The sequence below is a fragment of the Ostrinia nubilalis genome, chromosome 19 (assembly GCF_963855985.1).
Source record: "Ostrinia nubilalis chromosome 19, ilOstNubi1.1, whole genome shotgun sequence".
NCBI lineage: Eukaryota > Metazoa > Arthropoda > Insecta > Lepidoptera > Crambidae > Ostrinia > Ostrinia nubilalis.
In genome coordinates this window covers 7,784,041-7,805,946 of record NC_087106.1, presented here as the reverse complement: position 1 = coordinate 7,805,946, position 21,906 = coordinate 7,784,041, and the positions used below count along the sequence as shown (strand labels likewise).

The following is a 21,906-nucleotide window of genomic DNA, read 5'->3' as shown; positions in this document are numbered from 1 at the left end:
GAAGTGCGGTCTAAAATGCCACCTCCTGTCAAGCGTAAGGCCCAGATATTTCATCTGGCCTTTGATGTCAATCCTAACGTCCTCAACCACAATGTGGGCGTCGGAAGGGGCGCGCTGGCGAGGCCCCGGAAAGAAGAGGGCCTCAGTCTTCTCCAGCGCGACTTTCAGGCTGAGGCGTCGTATTCTGCGAGCGACTAATGTGCCGCCCGCCGACGCCAGCCGTGCCGCGGCCCCCAATGTCTTCCCCGGGTAGTCATCCGCATAGCATATGACACGCATGCCCGCGAGAAGGACGCCCCGGAGGAGCCAGTTGAAGCCTAATAGGTTCCACAAGAGTGGACCGAGCACCGAACCCTGCGGAACGCGCTGGCTACGCCGCGCCGTTTGAGCTGGCCGTCTCTGTTAACATACAGGACTTCGCGGTCCCGTAAGTAATCGGCCAGCAGCGCTCGAAGGTACTGAGGCACTTTGTGATGTTGAAGTGCCTACTGCCTAGATCGAATGATACTGCCAACACACCCTCACCCCTTTCCCTAGCCTTCGCAGTGAGGCTTTTTAACCTCTGAAGGGCATCGACCGTCGACCTGTCATGTAAACCAAAGCAGTTAATGCCAACGTTACGAAAATGAATTAGGTTCCACAACTTCCACAATATCGAAATATGACGATTGAATAATTATGTAAACCAAAATAAGGCGCAGTTTTGAGGTGGTTTGAGTTTTGTTGCATAAAAATAATCTTTATCATTTATTTTTTTTATTTTTTATCGGGAGTGCTGGGCCCCTGGTCATAGTGGGCCCCTAGGCACTGGCCTAAAGTGCCTTATGGATAATACGGCACTGCACACCGTAAGTTCCTGTGTTCTTACCAAAATAAATAAAAAATGCCATCGTGTGTGTTTCGAAAGTGTACCAATTATGACTCTAAAGTAAACAAAATACAAGGGATCTCTTACCACATGTGATTATGCAAAATTATTTAGTATTTATATTTTCAATTATTTATGCAAACAATCAAGACGCCATGCGCCATGTTCAAGTTAAGAAAGAGAAAGCGATCTTGTTTTGACGTTAGAGCGATAAGGATGCGTGCGCTGCGGACATAGATTAGTTAGTGCAGAATCGTTAAAACTATAGCTATCTCTTTCATTTGCGTGCTATTTCGTATCTTTTGTTTCACTTATCAGTTACATTTGTCAATGTGTGCAATTTGGAATAGCTCGGCACGGATTCAAATCGTAATTTCTATGAACGTAACTTAACTATAGTTCTTTAATATCATTGCATATTTCAGAAACAAAGTTTTGTGAATGTGCTTTTTTTTAGTGTTTAAAAAAGTCACTAAATAAATAGTAGAAATTGTGTTTTTCTTGTGAAAACACTAAATTACAAATGTCAAAATTTATAAACGTCATGTCTGTCTGTTTCTGTTCGATAAATTTTATCCTGCGTGTATTTTTGGATTCGTACACAACATTTTTATGAATCCCTCTGTAATTATTTTGAATTCATCATGAGAACTGCTTTGATGGTGGCTGAAAAGCCATCTTTAGCACAGAATCTTGCTAACATTCTTAGTAATGGCAAATCTAGTACCAATAAAGGTACTCGAATTCTATCGATTAGTTATTGGTTTATAATTCGCGTAATTGGGTGAATTTCTCTAATAAAACTTTACTTTTAGGTCAAAATGGAGCTTGTTCAGTTCATGAATGGAATGGCACTTTTAAAAATGAGCCAGTCCGGTTTAAAATGACTTCTGTTTGTGGGCATGTTATGGGTTTGGATTTTACCGGTAAATACAATAACTGGGATAAAGTGGATCCTGTGGAGCTGTTTAGTTGCCCGACAGAGAAGAAGGAAGCTATGCCTCGATTGAGAATACCCGCTTTCTTGGCACAAGAGGCCAGAGGATGTGATCTGCTGATACTTTGGCTTGATTGTGATAAAGAAGGAGAAAATATCTGCTTTGAGGTCAGTAGTTACAGAGAAAGTATAATTTACTAGCAATTCTATTTCTATTTGATGTTTAACACCAATATTTATAGTATGGTAATTTTCTAATTAGAATAATAATATTCTAAGTATTACCTACTGAATTAGATTTTAGTGTGTACCTTTGTAACACCTATTTTTGCCTATGGATTATTTTTATTATTATAGCTTTATATTCCACATTTTTCCAGTTTGATTCAATTAATCTATATCTCTTGTTTGTGGCCCCACTTGGGTAAAAGCCTCCTCCATCTTTTTCCACCTTTCCCTGTCGCTGGCTATGTGCATCCAATTTTTCCCTGCCTTGTTTGTTATGTCATCGGCCCATCTTTTCTTCGGCCGTCCTACGTTTCTTTTGCCTTTTGGGCCTTGCCATTTTGTTGTTTGATAGGTCCACCTCTTATCTTTATATCTTGCCAAATGACCTGCCCAGTTCCACTTCTGCTTTAGGCTAAATTTAAGAGCATCTGATAATTTAGTTTTCATACGGATGTCTGTGTTTCTAGTCTTTTGTATTCTTCTTAGTTTTAAGATACTTCTCTCCATTGCGTGTTGACAAGAGGAGATTTTGTTTTTTACTCTTTCCGTAAAGACCCATGTCTGGCTAGCATAAGTTAGGCTTGGGAGAATGCAGGAATCCATTATTGTCTTTTTTATTTAAGTTATAATTCCCTTTTAAGATTTCTTTTTGTGCCCAGTTGCCTATGGATAGAAAAAGCTATTGCTGTCAATTGTATTGTGTTGACAATAAATTGTTATTAAACTTTTCAGGTCATGAGTTGTGTCCAGGGCTACCTAAAGAACGATGTAAACTCACCCCTAGTGACGTATCGTGCACACTTCTCTGCCATCACAGATAAAGACATTAAAGCAGCCATGATGAACTTGGGCAGGCCCAATGAGAACCAGTCACGGTGTGTAGATGCTCGTCAAGAGTTGGACTTACGGATTGGGTGTGCGTTTACTAGATTCCAGACTAAGTATTTTCAAGGTAAATTAATGCATCAATCAAAATACAAGTAAAGTTGTTGTATCTCTTGTTGTATATGGTTTTTGGACCTTTATTTATTCACTTATGATAAGTGAATAAAGTTCAAATTATTGTGACAATATAATATAGGATAAAGAGTTAAATCAGTAAAAAAAGATTTAAAATAAATGTTAGGGCTATATTTTTACTCTCTTATAAAGGGTTTATACTTCCTACTTGTACTAAACATTGTGTATTACGAAATTCTAGGTAGATATGGTGATCTAGATGCCTCACTGATATCCTACGGGCCATGCCAAACTCCAACTCTTGGTTTCTGCGTCCAACGGCACGATGAGATTCAGACATTCAAGCCGGAGTCTTTCTGGGTGCTCCGCGTGACTGCTTCTACCTCTGAGGGAAGAGAACTGCCACTAGAATGGAAGAGAGTGAGGTCTTTCGAGAGAGATATTGCGAATATGTTCCTTGCTGGCATCAAGGAAATAAAAGAAGCTTTGTAAGTTTATCCACTTAGTTGAAATAATAAATGTAAATTGTAAGATTCCACTTCCTGTTTGTATAATAATTAAGGCTCAAAGGCAATAAATACATTTTTTATTTACAAACTTGAGCAATACAATATTTAAGTTACTTGTAAAAGTTGTTTAAACATTAATATCTTTTTGTTCAGGGTGGTGAATGTTCAAGCAAAAGAAAAAATCAAAGCTCGTCCAGTTGCTTTGAATACCGTGGAGCTGATGAGAGTGGCCAGTGCGGGACTTGGAATGGGACCTCATCATGCTATGCAGGTTAGTTTTCGGTTCAGAGTTCAGTGTATGGTACGAAATGTTGCAATACCCTGTAAATGATGCATGTTTGATTAAGTTTATAATTACAGCCAACAAAAATGAATTTACATATCATTATTTAAGCCGAATGACGTCCACTGAAGGACAAAGGCCTCCTCTAAGGATTTCCACAAAGACCGGTCCTGCGCCGCCCGCTTCCAGGTGCGACCTTTAACAGATTGTCAGAATTTACTCATGTTTTTTAAAATGTAATGTAGATAGAAGAATTACGATTTTATATCTTGCACTTACAGTGTTTTGACTATGTATTTGTTATGATTTTCTAAATAATTATTTGTGTTTATAGGTTGCTGAGAGATTGTACACTCAAGGTTACATTTCCTACCCTCGTACTGAGACAAGCAGTTATCCAGAAAATTATGACTTGATGTAAGTTATGTGTACATATTTCTATCGTAAAAAATACAGTTTTTGATTGAAAGTTAAAACAAAAGTACAACATTGCTTTGCTTTCTTTGCAGTTTTATCCAAATAATGACTACACTTTTCTAGGTACGATAATTTATTTGTTTTATCTCTAGTGGTACATTGAAGCAGCAGCAACACTCCAACAAATGGGGCGCAGAAGTCCGCGCCCTGATCGCGAATGGCATCAACCGCCCGAAGAAGGGACACGACGCTGGCGACCATCCTCCTATCACACCTATGAGGCATGCGAGTATGTTCATTATCATCATCATAATAACTATGATTTCAGCCAAATGACGTCCACTGCTGGAAAAAGGTCTCCCCCAAAGATTTCCGTAACAACCGGTCCTGAGCTGCCATCTGCATCCAAGTACTTCCCGCGACCTTCACCAGATCGTCAGTCCACCTAGTGGTGGGGTGACCCGTGGTCACCACGAACGCGGCTGTCGTGATTGAAACGAATGACATCATCTCATCTTCATATTCATCCTCATCTACATCTTTTTCTTTATTATCATCATCATCATGATCGTTATCATCTTGTTTTCACGGCAGGAGTACAACCCTCTTATATTTGACCAGAGACAAAATGGAGTATCTGGCCTATAGTGATTGCTAGGCTGTATAATATAGGAGTCATATACCTAGTAATCATTTACAGGCTGATTACAGCAACTCACATTACGTGAGTGAGAGTGAGAGAGAATTTGCGGGGTTATTCCGAAAAACGTTTTCCGAAGTTTCGAATGTTGTCACCTCTCACGCAAAGTGAGATCCCACCATGAGCGACGGTGACAGACATACTCGAAATTACGCAATTAGCGTTTTAGAATAGTCATGCAGTTCTCATCCAATCATCACTATCACTGCATACATAGTACATAGTATAAAACAAAGTCGCTTCGCTCTGTCTGTTCCTATGTATGCTTAAATCTGTAAAACTACGCAACGGATTGTGATGCGTTTTTTTATTAGATAGAGTGATTCATGAGGAAGGTTTTTAAGTATTTTAGGTACCTGTGCGAAGCAGGGGTGAGTCGCTAGTATTATAAATAAAAAAAAGAAAAAAAAAATATTATTCTCTTTCCAGGCGAGAACGAACTTGAAGGCGACATGTGGCGTATCTACGACTACATCACGCGGCACTTCATAGCGACTCTCTCTAAGGACTGCAAGTACCTCAGCACCACCATAACCTTCGAGATCGGTTCGGAGACGTTCTATTACACGGGGAATACCCTGGTTGAGGCTGGATACACCGAGATTATGCATTGGCAGGTGTGTTGTCATTTTTAGCCTTTACGACGGACAACTGAAGCCACGATAGCCGAACTGTGAGGGGTCGGACTGGCTGATTTGTGATCCGGGGAACGCGGATTCGGTCCCCGCCGCCGCTCGACTATTGTGGTGAGCACACTCGTGACACAAGCATATTTAGCTTATATTTTAACAAAAACTACGGTACCCTATACTGCGCGTGGCACGACACGGACTTGGCTAATGTATTAGCCTTTAGTTTACGATTGCTGAAAGACTTCTATACTCTACTAAATAGACGGCGTTAATCCTGACGATCTGAAGGTCTAAATAGGAAAATGTTCTACAGCGAGAAACATTTTATGAGCTACTGCCCATTAGCAAATGCCAGTGGAACAAAACATCCAACTATCAGAATCTGATTGCTATATTATTTAGCAGTTGACCAATTTAATCGAAGTGTAAAACAGTAAACCTATAAAACTACCGATACAGCCCTTTAGCTAAGTGTCGGCACCTTTATTTATTTCAAAATAATCATGCCGGTGACTTGTATCCGTGTGCGTCATCCGGCGACATGTTGCAACATGTCTGCGACTGCACGCCTTGCCAAGTAAAAAGTGTAGTTTTATCACGCATTGACATCACTGGCCTCCACTTTTGATCTTTTGCACGCGTATGTCTCTCAATTTTCATTCATTTGATAAAGCAAAAAATACGTGTCGGGCATTTTTGATAAATCAACTGACGGACTAATTCAAACTAAATATTTTTAATCAGAAAGTATCTAAATTGTAGGGTTAATCTTGTGTCGTGTGTCGCAGGCGTTTGGCAAGGACGAGTTCGTGCCGTTGCTGCAAGTGGACGACGTGCTGCGAGCGCACGACCACAGGCTCGTCGAGTGCCAAACTTCGCCTCCCGACTACCTTACCGAAGCAGAGGTGAGTGTACCTTACAGAGACAGTGGTGAGTGTACCTTACAGAGTCAGAGGTGAGTGTACCTCGTAGAGTCCGGGGTGAGTGTACCTTACAGAGTCAGGGGTGAGTGTACGTTACAGAGTCAGTGGTGAGTCTACCTTACAGATCAGGGGTGAGTGTACCTCACAGAGTCCGGGGTGAGTAAATCTTACAGAGTCAGGTGTGAGTGTACCTTACAGTCAGTGGTGAGTCTACCTCACAGAGGGGTGCGTGTACCTTACAGTCAGGGGTGAGTGTACCTTACAGAGACAGTGGTGAGTGTACCTTACAGTCAGTGGTGAGTGTACCTCACAGAGTTAGGGATGCGTGTACCTTGGACGACGTGCTGCGAGCGCACGACCACAGGCTCATCGAGTGCCAGACTTTGCCTCCCGACTACCTTACTGAAGCAGAGGTGAGTGTACAGAGTTAGGGGTGAGTGTACCTTACAGATTCAGGTGTGTGTGTACCTTACAGAGTCAGGGGTGAGTGTACCGTACAGAGTCAGGAATGTGTGTACCTTACAGAGTTAGGAATGCGTGTACCTTTGACGACGTGCTGCGAGCGCACGACCACAGGCTCGTCGAGTGCCAGACTTTGCCTCCCGACCACCTTACTGAGAGAGAAAGAAATATAAGATTAACATGCACATGATACTGAAAAGGTGCGCCAATCAGCATGGTGTAGTAGCATCGCAGAAATGCCATGACATTGGTCTTCCGTGGACACCCAGACAAAAAGTACTAAAGTGTATTACCGAGGCCCGATTGCACGAGCGCTAGGCTATCCTAACTCAGTAATGTCAAAATAAATAGTTTCAGAGAGGTTGTAATGCAAAAGAAATTAGGTGAAAACATACACACAGTCATTACGTATCCTCCGAAGCATAAAATTATATTTCTATTTGGATAGTCAAGATACACTCGGCATTAAATAAATCGCACCTCCCGCGACAAGCACTTATCAAACGTATGCATCCCCACTTCCCACCAACGTTGGTACCATTTGAAAGCTTAGTTCTAAACTTCATTTCATTAAAGGAAAGGTTTTTACCCCAAAAATGTGTCTTTACAAGGATCCAGAGTCACTTCTTCAAAAAATAGGTAATTACGCTATAGCCATTTTTTATGACTATAACGGCCGAATACTGAAACACTACTCAAATCTGTCACTCAGCTGACGGGCTCCTAAATTTAAGTATCCTTCAATTTTAAATGGTATTCTCAAACGCCACTCAACGGACTTGAAGCCGTGATCAGCTAAGCAGCTCTCAAATGTTTACCTACTGGCAACATTTACCAAAAAAAGTATGTTTTCATTTACACAAATGATAACTTTACGTTTTTTATTCATTACACGCAGCATCGTTTGGTTATGTATTGTCTTTTATGGAAATATACTCAATCAACTTAACATAGAACAGTTTATTTTTAGTTTCTATTATATATAAATCTCGTTTTATCATATAAAAAAATTAATGCTTGCATTTTTATTTAATTAAAAAAATAATTTTAAAGGTGATACTTTTTATTGTTGAAATCTATTAAGTGGCGATCGTGGACCGAAACGTAACCACAATTGACATTTATCATTGTTGACAGAGCATCAAATTGACAAATCAACAACTCTTGGAAATGCTACTATGCGATGTCCCCATATTATTCCTCAGAAATAAGCATGTTTATGTAAAGCGATTTCATAGCAGCTATTTTGGTTGTTACTTTGTGCACTATACGATGCACAGTTGGCTGTTCGATGTGGAAGATATCACCTAGTATACCTTAGTTCTTTAGAAATTTCCCTAAATGTAAACAAATATGGCCAACTGACATTGACGAATTTTTAGTCTATGTCAGTTGATCTACTAGTGATGTGACAAAATCTCTCGTTAATCGCAATTCTGTAAATGTCATTTACGGACTGCAACAGACGATTATTAGATTTTTAAAGATCGTTTGTATAATTATTAATATCAATCCCTCTTCTGATTGATATTGAGATCAGTAATGTGATCGTCAAAATAGGATCTTCTTAATCAAAGAAAATTTAATTTTCCCTTTTTTATTTGTTTAGGAAATATAATTTAAATTATACTGTGGGTCTAGACAAAGTGCACAATAAAATCGTAAACCAGTCGAAAAGTGGTCGAAAGGCCTTTTTTATGTGACACTTGTCTGTATAATAAAGCTGAATTCAAAGACTTCTTCGCAAAGTGTGTTGTTGCATTCAATGAAGAAAAAATACATTGTTGAATATAACCTCGTTTATATTTTATTTTAAATTAATATTATCAAAGTAATTGGTAATTGAAATAATTGAATACTTGAAATAAAATCGATAAAATTTACAGATTATTATCTATGAATATTGTCTATGACTTACAGATTTTCCAGAGATAGGACCTAAATTGAAACGTCAAATGTCGATTTGACATTTTAACATGAAGAACAAATTTTCACCATCCAAACATTTTGTTAAAATATTTTGTTTTCAATGTTAGATTTCATATTTGTTTCATCATGAGAATAAAGTTGGTTTCATGAGCATGTGAAATAATGTGTATGATATTAAGAAAACGTGAGTATTATAGTGTAATTGTGTGCACAAGTGTTTGTTTACATCGATGGAAATTTCTAAAGAATTTAGGATTACACGTTCATAACTTCCCGTTGCGTAGAACAGTAGGGTTATAATAAGTATTTGGTCCACTGGTTGTATGGCGTTTGGTGCGGGGTTTCAAAGAGCTTCCAAATTATGAATCCAGACACAACACCGTTTCTTTAGAGATGCGGAACCTCGCTCGGAATTGCATGTCATTATAATAATATTTTTCAATAGCGTTCAGCATTATTGCGTTCCTGCGATCTAGGTATTTCCTCGAGGCTCGAAAGAAATGATAACGATGACACACATTATTTACCACTATTTAGGTCGATTTAGGTATAAGAATAGGATTTAAGATACCGCGCAAGCACTCTCAAATTTAACAGCTGCTTAAGACGATTTGACAGTTGTTTGAGTAATGCTTAGCGTTGAATGGCGTTTCAGTATGCGAAAATTCATTTATGTGGCGTTTGAGTGCAACTTAATTTGAGAGGTGCTTAAAAATTGAGAACTGCTCAGATATTGTTTTGAGTATGCGAAATGTAAGTTTAGGAGCTGCTTAACTATTTGAGAAGCCGTCAAATATTTAAATGGCGTTTCAGTATTCGGCCGTAAAACTGTTAAGATGGGATTAATCGCTATCCATCTGTTAAAGAGGACACGTGACATCTTTATTCGGTTTTATGACCATAAAAATTGGTCTAATTGATCCCAGAGGTGAGCCCAAAGTGAGGTCTATTTTCAAGTCACATTTATGGTATATGTTAATCATTTATTTAGAAATGAAATGTATTTTTCTTTAAGGATATTTATTGGGCTTTCAAATAACACCAATATTGTTGGGGTACCATGATTGTGTCAGAAGGAAATCTTTAAAGTTCGCGTCGCGGAAGGTGCGGTTTATTTGATGTTGAGTGTAGATTCAAAGTACAGGATAAATTATTTTTGCGCTAGCAGCTTCCAGGCCGAGTACACTGACAGAAAAGAAAATGTTATTTATTACTTAAACTATTAAATATGTGTGAATAAATCGACTTTGTGATCTCAGGTCATCACGCTGATGGAGAAACACGGCATAGGCACCGACGCGTCAATCCCCGTTCACATCAACAACATCTGCCAGAGGAACTACGTCATCGTGGGCAGCGGCCGACGACTCGTGCCCACCAATCTTGGAATTGTCTTGGTGCATGGCTACCAGAAGGTTAGTAAAAAAAGAGTTAGGTATGTTTTTTGGAATTGGAGTTTTGAAAAGCATTTAAAGCTTTATAACTTAATAATTTCGAGATTTATTTTTGGATTTGTTGAACTATAACTTTATCTAATGAAAAATGATGATCAGGCCGAAGGTAGAAGCGCAAAGCCGACAGTCGTTACGTTATCGATACTATTTTCTTAGCGAGTTAACTCGATGGTATCGATACTGTCTACAGTCCTTTCGATGTTCTAACTTTTAGAGGTCAACTACTGATGATATTCTGAATCATCAATGATATCACTACCGATAGTTCAACCCGCTGAAAATCAGCTACGTGACTTGACGACTAGTGTCATGTTACGATTTTTGCTGAGAGCCCGCTTTTTCAGCATGCCACAATAAAATGAAATATGTATGCTCCTAAATGTTACATGCTGGATAAAGTAATTCTATTCTATTCTAACATCTCTGGTGACCGCTACCTATCACACCTCCGCGAAAGCTGGTCCTGTTAAACTTTTAATTCTACCACTGTTTTGAGACAATAATGTGGTGAGAAGGCCAGAGCAGCAAAGAAGCAACATTTACATCGTAACATACCTCAAAAACTGCTTCATATTTCCCCAGATCGACCCAGAATTAGTCCTCCCAACAATGCGGTCAGCCGTCGAAGAGCAGCTAAACCTCATAGCTGTGGGCCAAGCGGACTTCCACGCCGTGTTAGCTCACACCACGGAAATATTCCGTCGCAAGTTCCAGTACTTCGTACGGTCTATTGAAGCCATGGACCAGCTGTTCGAAGTCAGCTTCTCATCGCTGAAAGCAAGCGGAAAAGCGCTGTCTCGCTGCGGCAAGTGCAGGCGATACATGCGCTACATCCAGGTATTAAGTAGCTGCTACTTTATACTAACCCTTACTAATATTACTAACAATATAATAGTGTGACTGAGTGTTTGTTACGTCCTTATACGTGATGACCGTTTGATAATTGTGCCTGCACATCGAAAACATTGAATGAGTATGAAAGGATATATTTTGCCATGATAAATAAAGGAAGTATTCGTTGCCTGCTGCTGTCTTTCCCGAAAACTATAATCCGGGCCTTTTCAAGGCGAGAGTGAATAGGCACTTACAGGGCAGATATGTACCATCCTATACTGCATCCCACTTAACATCAGGTGCGATTGTGGTCAAATACCTGCCTTGTTTTGCATAAAAAAAAGTTAAGTAGAGTATAAGGATGAAGAATAGCTTGTTTAAATTATTATAAAGTTTTGATCCCGAGGGCACGTTAAATATGATCTGAGATTGAACGTTGTCACCGCAAGTGACGGGCTCGAATTAACAATAATTACCTCATTTTCCGTAATATTCTCCCAGTGAGTGTAAATGAACGAAATAATAAACAGTATTGCATGGCATCAGTTAGTAAATTAGGGTAAGGATAATCTAAATTTGAAACTTTTCACACTTGCTAAGGATATCAAAGGTAAGAGTTTTTATTTCATTGTCTAGGAAAGCATAACTTATAAATAATAACACTAACAATACTAACCAGTAACCACTAACCAAATTATGGGAAAATTATTTTTGATTTCTAATATTTTTAGTACTTTACTAATCTAAGTTGATGGATGGTTAGATAGTAGTAATTTACATCTAATGTACTTTTTCCATAAGATGCTTATTTTGTTGTGGATTTGTGTATTTTTTTTTCAAACCTGTAATAATTGCAGTTCAAAATGTCTTTGAAAATCAAGCATTAAAGTCTTTTTACCTAATATTTCAACATAACGCTGTCTGAAATAGTCCTGGGTCCTAATTGCATAACTCAATATTTGTCACGATCGCTTTCAATACGACAATCTATATCACCGTCGCTCATACTGGCATCTCGCTTTGCGTGAAAGTGATAGCACCATTTGAAACTTCGTAAACGTTTTTCCTAACCCGCCAGACATAAAGATATAGAGATGCCAACTAATGCCGAATTCGAAACTCAGTGTCGTATAGAAATTCACACACAAAAAGAAATCAAAATATTATGTGCTCATTATCCACTGCGGTATCAGTACTCAATCTTCGAATAATCTTTAGTACTACGCAAGCTGTTTACATTATGACGTCGCTGCTGTCATCATTGCTTTTACGAGCAATGTGTTCCGTTTTTGGGCATATTCCTGCGACGCCGGCCCCGCCCCCTTGTCACATCTACCTTTAGTTTCTGTGATCTGTGCCGCCAGATGTCTATTTTACAGTGTATGTCAAACTGAAAGCGATGGACCAAATGCTGAGTTACCCAATTAGGTGGCCCCTTACTAGTATTAATTTGCCCTATTACTTGTAGGCCAAACCGGCGCGCCTGCACTGTTCCCACTGCGACGACACATACGGACTGCCTCAGAACGGCACGGTCCGTATATACCGCGAGCTGAAGTGTCCGCTGGATGACTTCGAACTGCTGTCCTGGTCTTCAGGGAACAAGGGGAAGAGCTTCCCTCTATGCCCGTATTGCTATAACCATCCGCCGTTCAGGTGAGTGTTTTTGAGGGTAGTAAATAGTCTTTCCAGCGCCTATAACTTATTACATGGTATCTATCGAAATAAATAATAAAATAATAATAATAAAGTTTCGTTAGCGTTACTTCGTTAGCACTTATTGGCACGCTGAAATTATAAACTGTGATATTTTCAGATTTTACGTGAGTGAGATCGTGGATGTTTATGAGAAATAGTGCTTCAGAAACGTCGTGACAGTTCCGTGATTTATTTGTTGTAACAGTGAAATAATCCTGACACTGACACACAAGTGATATCCAGTGTCATCCAAAATAGAATTCGTTTGACAGCTCGTGGTAGTTGCTCTATTCCGAAGGAATATTAACTTTATGGATGTAGTTTAGGATGATAAATTACTGTCCTATAAGTTGATGATGATGATGGTTCTGTTTTGTCTTCCAGGGATATGAAGAAAGGCTTCGGTTGCAACTCGTGCACGCACCCCACGTGTCCCTACGGCGTGAACTCCACCGGCGTGTCGGGCTGCGTCGAATGCGATAATGGCGTTTTGGTTCTGGACCCTTCGGCGCCCAAGTGGAAGCTGGCCTGCAACCGGTAAGGCTCCATGGATCCTGGATTTGAATCTCAGTTTATTATTATTATTATTTATTGACAAAGATCTACCAACAACACATCTTTACATAAACAAGTAATGCATGCAATGATGACAAGACCAAAAGATGTGTCTTTATAGGTAAATACAGCTTACATACAAAATAAAAACTTGACGACCGTAAGTACAATACTAAAATATTATGTTTAAATTAGATTAATAGTTAAATTACATTCCACTTATCTAAACATTTCTTCTTAAATGAGTGCACGCAATCATGAAAGATGTCGATGTCGCTATCTTTTAAATCGTTGTATGTTTGCATACACCGATGTAGGGGAGCATACTTCCCCAGGTTAGTCTTACAATGAGGTAAGCTCAGTTGAGTGAGACATACTCGTACATAGTGTAAAATCAGTTGATGTTGGTTAGGTGTAGGCTGAAATCAACGTGATTGTACGAAAAGAAATAGCATTCTATGCTTTGGGTGTCACCTTGAGGCATGGGTCTAATCTAACCGAGCCAAATTTGACCCCTAGTGCGATTCATAAAGACTGTCACCAGGGTTGTAACTCATCAAGCAACTGTGTTGTTACAACACACATGATAGAAAAAATCTGCGAGCACATATTATTATAGAAAAAAAAATTAAAAGAAGGGTAGACAACTATATTATTTTTATGTGGTAAAGCCCGGTCTCCGAGCACGTAGAATTTTGTCCAATGACCCCAAGCTAAATCCCTAAACCCATCCTTATCGCTCGCGCGTTATTATGTTGCTGTTGCGCTCGCACACTCACTGTGGGCGCCCGTCGCACAGTCGTGACAGCAATATAATTACGCGCGAGCGACAAGGATGGGTAGCTTGGGGTCATTGGACAAAATTCTACGTGCTCGGCGACCAGACTATAGATGATACCCCATAGTAAATCCGACGTTTTGTTCCAGGTGTGACGTCATAATCAACATATTCGAAGAAGCCACACGCGTGACGGTCTGCGACCAGCCATGCTCGGCGTGTGGGGCCCAACTGGTAACCGTGGAGTACCGCGCCGAGAAAACCAGGCTCCCTGCAGCTCTTACTGAGATGACTGCCTGTTTGTACTGCGAGCCCACATTCAGTGCTCTGGTGAGTTGAAAACCAGACTTTATGGCGACAGGAATAAGCGAGTGTTTAGCTTGGCGCGTCCTACTATTCGTACTATAGTTTCGTAGTCGGTGAGTAGAAACTAGGCTCTATAGCGTTGGTGATAAGAAGGTGTTTGGCGTGGAGTACCGAGCTGAGAAAACCAGGCTCTCTGCGGCTCTTACTGAGATGACTGCCTGCTTGTACTGCGAGCCCACATTTAGTGCTCTGGTGAGTAGAAAATTAGACTTTATAGCGACAGGAATAAAGGAGTATTTTCAGCGGGACGATCCATCCCAAAAAAGGGAGTGTCTATCGTAGCGCACCCCTACTATTATAGTTTCATGTTTCGGTGAGTTCTGCTCACTAGCTCTGGTGACTAGGCTTTATAGCGTTGGCGATAAGATGGTGTGTGGAGTACCGCGCCGAGAAAACCAGGCTCCCTGCGGCTCTTACTGAGATGACTGCCTGCTTGTACTGCGAGCCTACCTTCAGCGCTCTGGTGAGCAGCAAACTAGTATTTGGAGTGTTACTGATAGGGCAGTTTGTAGCGTGATACCTTACCAGGTTTTTAAGACCTACATGCACTGCAAGAACACCTTTAGCTCATCAGTGAGCAGCAATATTGTCTTTAATAGTCAATGTATATTATGTCGGCATTTCCGCGTGGCACGTTTTGCTTATAATCGTATCCGTTCACGAACTTGTAATTTTTTCAAGTAATGTTTTTATTGAAGGACGACTTCCTGAATGTTGACTTTTGTTAGAGGATAGATAGATTGTGTAACATTTAAGGAAGTAAATAAAAGAGACGATAAATGGCAATGCCAGATTTTGTATGGAAAGTGGCGTCTTTTTTTTTTCGTGCGGCCATCGACCAAACTTTGTTTTTTGATTACAAAATAGTGTAATAAACCAAACTTACTATGGCATGTATACCTCTAAACTCAGTCTGAACTGAGTTACGAGCATTAGAAGTTTGATGATTTTCATACTAGATTTGCTTTTTGTGCGCAAGTTTTGTAAGAAATTGCAACAAAATATTGCGCTATTTTTTATTGCGCTGATTCTGCTCCATACTGATGTCTGGAGCCTCTAATGGATGATATTGTTTGTTTACACATACAATCTCACTATTTTGTTGCAATTTCTTACAAAACTTTGCGCGCAAAAAGCAAATCTAGTATGAAAATCATCAAACTTCTAATGCTCGTAACTCAGTTCAGACTGAGTTTAGAGGTATACATGTCATAGTAAGTTTAGTTTATTACACTATTTTGTAATCAAAAAACAAAGTTTGGTCGACGGCCGCGCGAAAAAAAAAAGACGCCAATTTCCGGCATTGTCTTTTAGTGTATCATTGCCAATGTTAAAGTTATTCCTGGATGCTCTCGGTTAGTGAGCGTTTTTACAGGGTGATTTTCGTGTTTTTTTTTTCAGTGTCAATGTTAAAATTGGTCATGTACTCTCTCTTGTATAACCTCGGTAAATGAGCGCCTTCATGATTCTCGCCTGATTTATTCTCAAAGTTGCATCTACTTATTTGTAGGTGGAGAAACACCGCGCGGTCGCGTCTCGCGCGCCTGCGGGTCGCGGACGCGGCGGGCGCGGGCCGCGTCCTGCCAAGCACCGCAACAAGCAGCCCAAGGACAAGATGGCGCAGCTCGCCGCTTACTTCGTGTAGCCTTCGGTACCTAACAACTGTTATTAACTTTATGTTTACTTATAAAGCCCGGCCGCCGAGCACGTAGAATTTCGTCCAATGACCCCAAGCGCACACTCACTGCGGCTGCCGGGGCACAGTCTCGACAGCAATATAATTACGCGCGAGCGATAAGGATGGGTAGCTTGGGGTCATTGGACGAAATTCTACGTGCTCGGCGACCGGACTATAGATCGTTTCATCCACGAAGACGCGCCCCACCATTCTTCCGCGAATGTTTGAGTGTTATCGGCACACGCTAAATTTATCCATGAGTGCACACGCACACTACAATAATGTCGCTCGGATTGCTCGGATCAAACTCCCTGCACCTAGCGCTTCCCTCGACCGAAAATTGGTGGGGCGCGTCTTCGTGGATGATCGATCTATACACACTCGTTTGATGAAGGTACAGCCAGTGTCAAGTTCGTGACGAACTTGACGCTGACTGCACCTATTCGCAATACGTCATTGTTATAATTGGATTAAGGTCGACGCTAACTGTACTACGCGGCCTCACTAGTATTTGTTGAGTACATCTAGCACGAAAATCGTTTGCGTATTCAAATCGTCGTGGAAAGATTTAGTTTGGAACTTGGAAAGTTCAGTGTAGTTCATCTTTACCTTCTTTATTATTACGTTTACGCGTATACCATTGCTATGGGCGTCGAGTACACCGCGTACGATCGCGCTAAAATTTCCATTCGGTTCGATCGCCTTTAATTATATTTAATCCGTTTAAAATTATGGCTAATGCTAGCTCAGGTAAAAATATATTTCCGTTAGCCAATAATTAATTGTTATATTCCATCAGAATATTATTTATGAACTCAATTAATTATAAGTATATCGCAAGTATATCTGAGAATAGTCTTTACTTAGATAATGTCTGTTTCCTACACCAGCATCACTTTATCAAATTCTTTATGGAACTTAAATAAAACATAATCTTTGAATTAGAACCCAATATTTAGATTTGTGAACTTAAATCAGTTTTTATAAATCATTATGTAACTTATGAAGTATTAGATCTAGAAATAAATACCTTTTCGTAAACGTATAAAACAGTGTAGTATTTTTACTTTTCCATGTTTAAATAATTGTCAACTTTTTAATTAAATACGTGTCAAAAAATTTAGGATACTCTTTATACTACGGAATATTCACATCATGCTCTACTAAATAAAATTAAGTTATATCTCGAAAATGTAAGTGCATAATTACTCTTTTGTTAAATAAAGAAGTACATAAACCATTACTGTAGTCTATTAACGAATTATCCAATAGATCTGATTACAGATACCATGAATTTGTAAGTTAAGTTTTAAAGTAAAAATTTATGAATTACAATTTTCTAACTTGTAAGCAGCTAACTAGTGTTTGTAACTTTTTATTTATTTCTATTGTAAGTGCAATAAATTGATTCAACTGGATCTAATCTTTCAATTTTTATTTTTATAATTTCGTTACTTTTACCTTAAAAAATTCTTCATATTATTCGTGTAAATTACAAGTGAACGAATAGTACAAAAACAACCATTAATCGTACTTTAGAACCAATATTGCATTCTTTATAGCCCCAAATAAGCCAAGTATTTAGTATTTGGGGCATTTCACGCGAAGCGGACAGCGAAAATCAAGTCAGGTTTTGGATTTTGTTCATATTTGGATTAAATGTACTGCTATATGACCTGAATGGATGTGCATCATTATAATTTTTTTATGAAGCTTAGTTTATTTTTTATGAGCGTTCAAAAAATTGGTAAAATTTCAGGAACAGATTTTTCTGAAGCTATTACTGCTATTATTACATTTGATTAAAAACAAACTGACTATTGGACTTTTGAGAATAAATAACTGTGTTTCTTACTATTTACTACAAATTTGAAATTTCTTTTTTGTTCACATAGAAAACCGGAAGTAAAGTTTTAAAATCGAATTTTACAAAACTTCGGTATTTTTAAATTTTTTTATTTTTATTTTAAAATATACCTAGTAGTCTATAAATAACGTGTGTAAAGTTGTAGAATGGAGTCTGTATTGGTTTTTGATTTAGACGCAGTACAGTGCGAGCGCGCCGCAATGAGCGTCATACTGGCTATCGACATTTGGCTACTGTATAAAAATTATTTGTTCGAAAACAACTGAAACGTTAATATTGTTGCATGCATACTCTTAAACAATTATAATTTTGACTCGGCGAACTTCGTACCGTCTAACAGACAATGATTGTTGGCATTGAGATGGTGCGTATTACGTCGCGGACTACCCACATCACATCTTATTGAATAGTACACTAAAAACATAATTCTTCTTTTATAGGTAGTTGGCTCGCTACCTCCATATCAAAGGACATTGTCAGAAACCGCCTAAAAAACCGCCCAAAAACATTAACCCATCATAATTATTTTCTATTTTTTTTAATACATTAAGCACCCTTTCGTTCTAATGGACACTTAAGCATTGAAAAATTAAATAAATAAGTCTTTTAACGTTTATTCTATAATACTATTACAACTTCCGGACGTTTTGGTGCGTGGCATGGTCTAAAACCTATCAAGTTCCATAATTTTTGCCGATAAAATCTGTACGAGGCATTACCGTACTTTATTGCTGGGAGTCCATGTATAGTGATGTTCCTGCGGCCATCATAGACAATAAAATATCGATTTTGAAAATAAAATAAATCGATTAAACTGCTTTGAAGACTAGATTTGCGTTAAAAGCTAAAAAGATATTGACACTATTACAAGAAGCTATCTAAAGTGTCCAACTGGTCGAAGGTCGTAAATAAAATAAAAATAATTAGGACCATAAACTGATATTCATGGTATCATAACTGTAAAAGTGTCAGAATCCGATGTTGAATCCAATGCCAGTTGAAGTGTGAGGAACATATATCAACCTAGTATAGTTGCCAGTCTCTCATAATCTATGCCAATGAGGGTTTTCGCGATTGAAAAATCCGCCAGATGGCAATACGTAGACGTGAGGTCCAAATGCTGCATGATTGGTTATTTTTGACATGACATTGACAGATATCCACCAATCATGCAGCATTTGGACCTCGCGTCTACGTATTGCCATCTCGCGGATTTTTCAATCGCGAAAACCCTCATTCATAGCACATTAATAATAGACCAAATGAACTTTTATAGATTGTGAAAGAGAAGATAAAGATTTTATTTTTTTATTAAAATCTTGCCACGAAGTAGTTTTTCAGTAGAAACCAGGATTGTATAATCGCTACAGGCAAGTATCAGAACATTTTATAAATATTTTTAATCGATTATATCCTTGTGAATCGTTTTAATAAATTGTCATTTTACTTTTTCAATTAAAACTTTTTCAATCCCTAGTCTTGTCAAACTGTCATAATGTCAACAAATTATCAATGTCACGTCAGTTGACTCAATTTCAGTCTTCTGTGCGTTTATTGTATTTTTATTTCAATGAAATAGTGCTAAAGGGTTAGTACGTTAGAAAACCAATGTGGTGCCCTTATTATTCATACTGTTTGAAAGTTACAAGTCAGTGATACAGAGTTGCCGACATTATAACTCCGTAGTGATACCATACCAAAGAAGAAGTTTTCCTAAACACACACACTTGTGTTATTTTTATATGTGATCAAATAAAAAGGATTAATTCTACTGCTCAAATGGAATAACTTATCCCAAGAGACCGAATATAAAAAAAAAACCTCTCCATAGAAATTATCACCATCACGAGGATGTGAATTTTTTTGAGAATTTGATATTGGTCCTGTAAGAAAAGTAGTTGTATTTCAGTAGTAGAATCAACCCTTCTTGTTTCATCAGCAAGAGTAACTATAAAAACGCCCTGTAGGTAGGTATTATTAAGCTGAAGAGTTTGTTTAGTGTCAAAGACTGTCACACAGTGTAACTTAAATTGGCATATTATGATAATGAACAGAAAAAACTTAAATAAATATTTATGTTAATATTTTTTGTATTTATTTATTTTCCCAAAGCTTCACAGTGACAGCTGAAACAGCAATACTGTTGTAAAACTAAACTTGGAACAAACTGTTACAAATATTTTACAAATTAAAATAAAACCGCATGTTGCTTTACTTTCTCGTAAAGGTAATAAATGTAATTAATGGCTAGATTATTAATGTTACTTTGTTACCCTCAATAGTGAGGAGATCTTATAAAATGGTAACCCTGATTTTCATTGTCATTCAAGTGCTCTTTCTTCGCATAGGCTTCTGTGATTTGGCCAAGGGCCACACACATTGCGATAACATTATGCGACATTGATTTGACAGCAGCGGAGTGAAGTCTTGCGACTATGCAAAATGATACCCTGTAATCGTAGCGCATATAGACATAGACGGGGCGGGGCACATAGCTCGTAGAGCTGACGGCCGCTGGGGCAGGAAAGTTCTTGAGTGGCGACCACGAGCCGAAAGACGTAGCGTGGGCAGGCCTCCCACTAGGTGGACCGACGATCTGGTGAAGGTCGCGGGAGGTGCCTGTATGCGAGCGGTGCAGGATCGGTCTTCGTGGAAATCCTTGGGGGAGGCCTTTGTCCAGCAGTGGACGTCTTTTCGGCTGAAACGAACGAACGAACGATACGTATTGCCACTATTTACCAGACATTACTATTTATTGCATACTCGCCGGATTACACGTAGGAGCACGCGCGTTACAGCTTCGGCCTTGCATTATTATAAGATCTTGTTCCGCCCTTTTACGAACTTCCTCCGTGAGGATTTCCCCGCCGAATTCTATGATGAACCTATCAAAAGTCATATTCTGCAATGTCAACCCACCACAAGGTGGACCGACGACCTGATAAAGGTAGCGGGAAGGCGCTGGATGCAGGCCGCTACCAACCGTGCGATGTGGAAGTCATTGGGGGAGGCCTATGTTCAGTAGTGGACGTCCTGTGGCTGAAATGATGATGATGATGATGAAATGAATGAAAATGACAAATCTTCGAACGTGTATAATACCGTGCCAAAGTAATCATATAATTTTGGCACCTTAATAACTATTGCCGTTTTTGTTGTAAAGATCATGCAGCGCTACTTGCGGATATTATTGGAAAGAAAACTATGTGGGCTCTAGATCTGAAGCCGCTTTAACGAACACGAAGTGCTCATACAATGCGGCGTATTTTCTTCCAGTCTTTAGTCAGGACTTTAGTCGAATTAAATCCCCGGTTGAACGTGATATAGCCGCACTAGAATACGATGCTTTTTTGCATAATCGCAAGACTTTGTTCCAGTGTCGACCGAATGTTATCACGATGTATGTGGCCCAGGGGTTACCGTAGCCGCTAAGGTTTGAAACTTCTTGCTTAAAATATTGTAGTCTTTGGCATAGACTACGACGGTAGTCATGGAGATAGGAGTTTGTTATCTCGTGTCAGATGTAAATGGTGAAAAGAAAACTCATGATTCGTGTTATTTTTATGCAATATGTAGGTATTTTATAAAAGTGGAACCCCGAGTGATCTCCAAAACCCATTCTATTATTATATACGATTCGGCTTCGATATCTATAATACAATAGGAGTTTATTTCATGTGTCAGATGACAAGGGTGGAAACAACCTACGATTCATGTTGTTTATTTACGTGCAATATGTGGGCATATTATAAAAGTGGAATGCTGAGTTGTATTTCTAAAACTTGTTCTATTATTTTATACTATTTGGCTGCGACTCGGCGTGACGAC

At 39.0% G+C, this 21,906-nt stretch overlaps 1 protein-coding gene and 1 long non-coding RNA gene across 2 annotated transcripts; one reads left to right on the top strand and one right to left on the bottom strand.

Moving 5' to 3' along the window:
- Positions 1-1,420: 1,420 nt before the first annotated feature.
- LOC135081290 (DNA topoisomerase 3-beta-1) lies at positions 1,421-16,262 on the top strand. The gene is made up of 15 exons (XM_063976025.1): positions 1,421-1,603; positions 1,684-1,973; positions 2,766-2,985; positions 3,235-3,481; positions 3,656-3,773; positions 4,120-4,202; positions 4,355-4,491; positions 5,332-5,519; positions 6,323-6,439; positions 10,108-10,263; positions 10,885-11,139; positions 12,605-12,792; positions 13,219-13,371; positions 14,317-14,497; positions 16,044-16,262. Exons 1-15 carry the CDS (start codon positions 1,513-1,515, stop codon positions 16,176-16,178), a joined length of 2,559 nt encoding a protein of 852 aa, XP_063832095.1. The 5' UTR covers positions 1,421-1,512; the 3' UTR covers positions 16,179-16,262.
- LOC135081289 (uncharacterized) lies at positions 7,894-9,313 on the bottom strand. The gene is made up of 2 exons (XR_010259174.1): positions 9,108-9,313; positions 7,894-8,235 (listed from the first exon to the last, which is right to left on the bottom strand). It is a non-coding gene; the product is annotated as an uncharacterized LOC135081289 (long non-coding RNA).
- Positions 16,263-21,906: the final 5,644 nt, after the last annotated feature.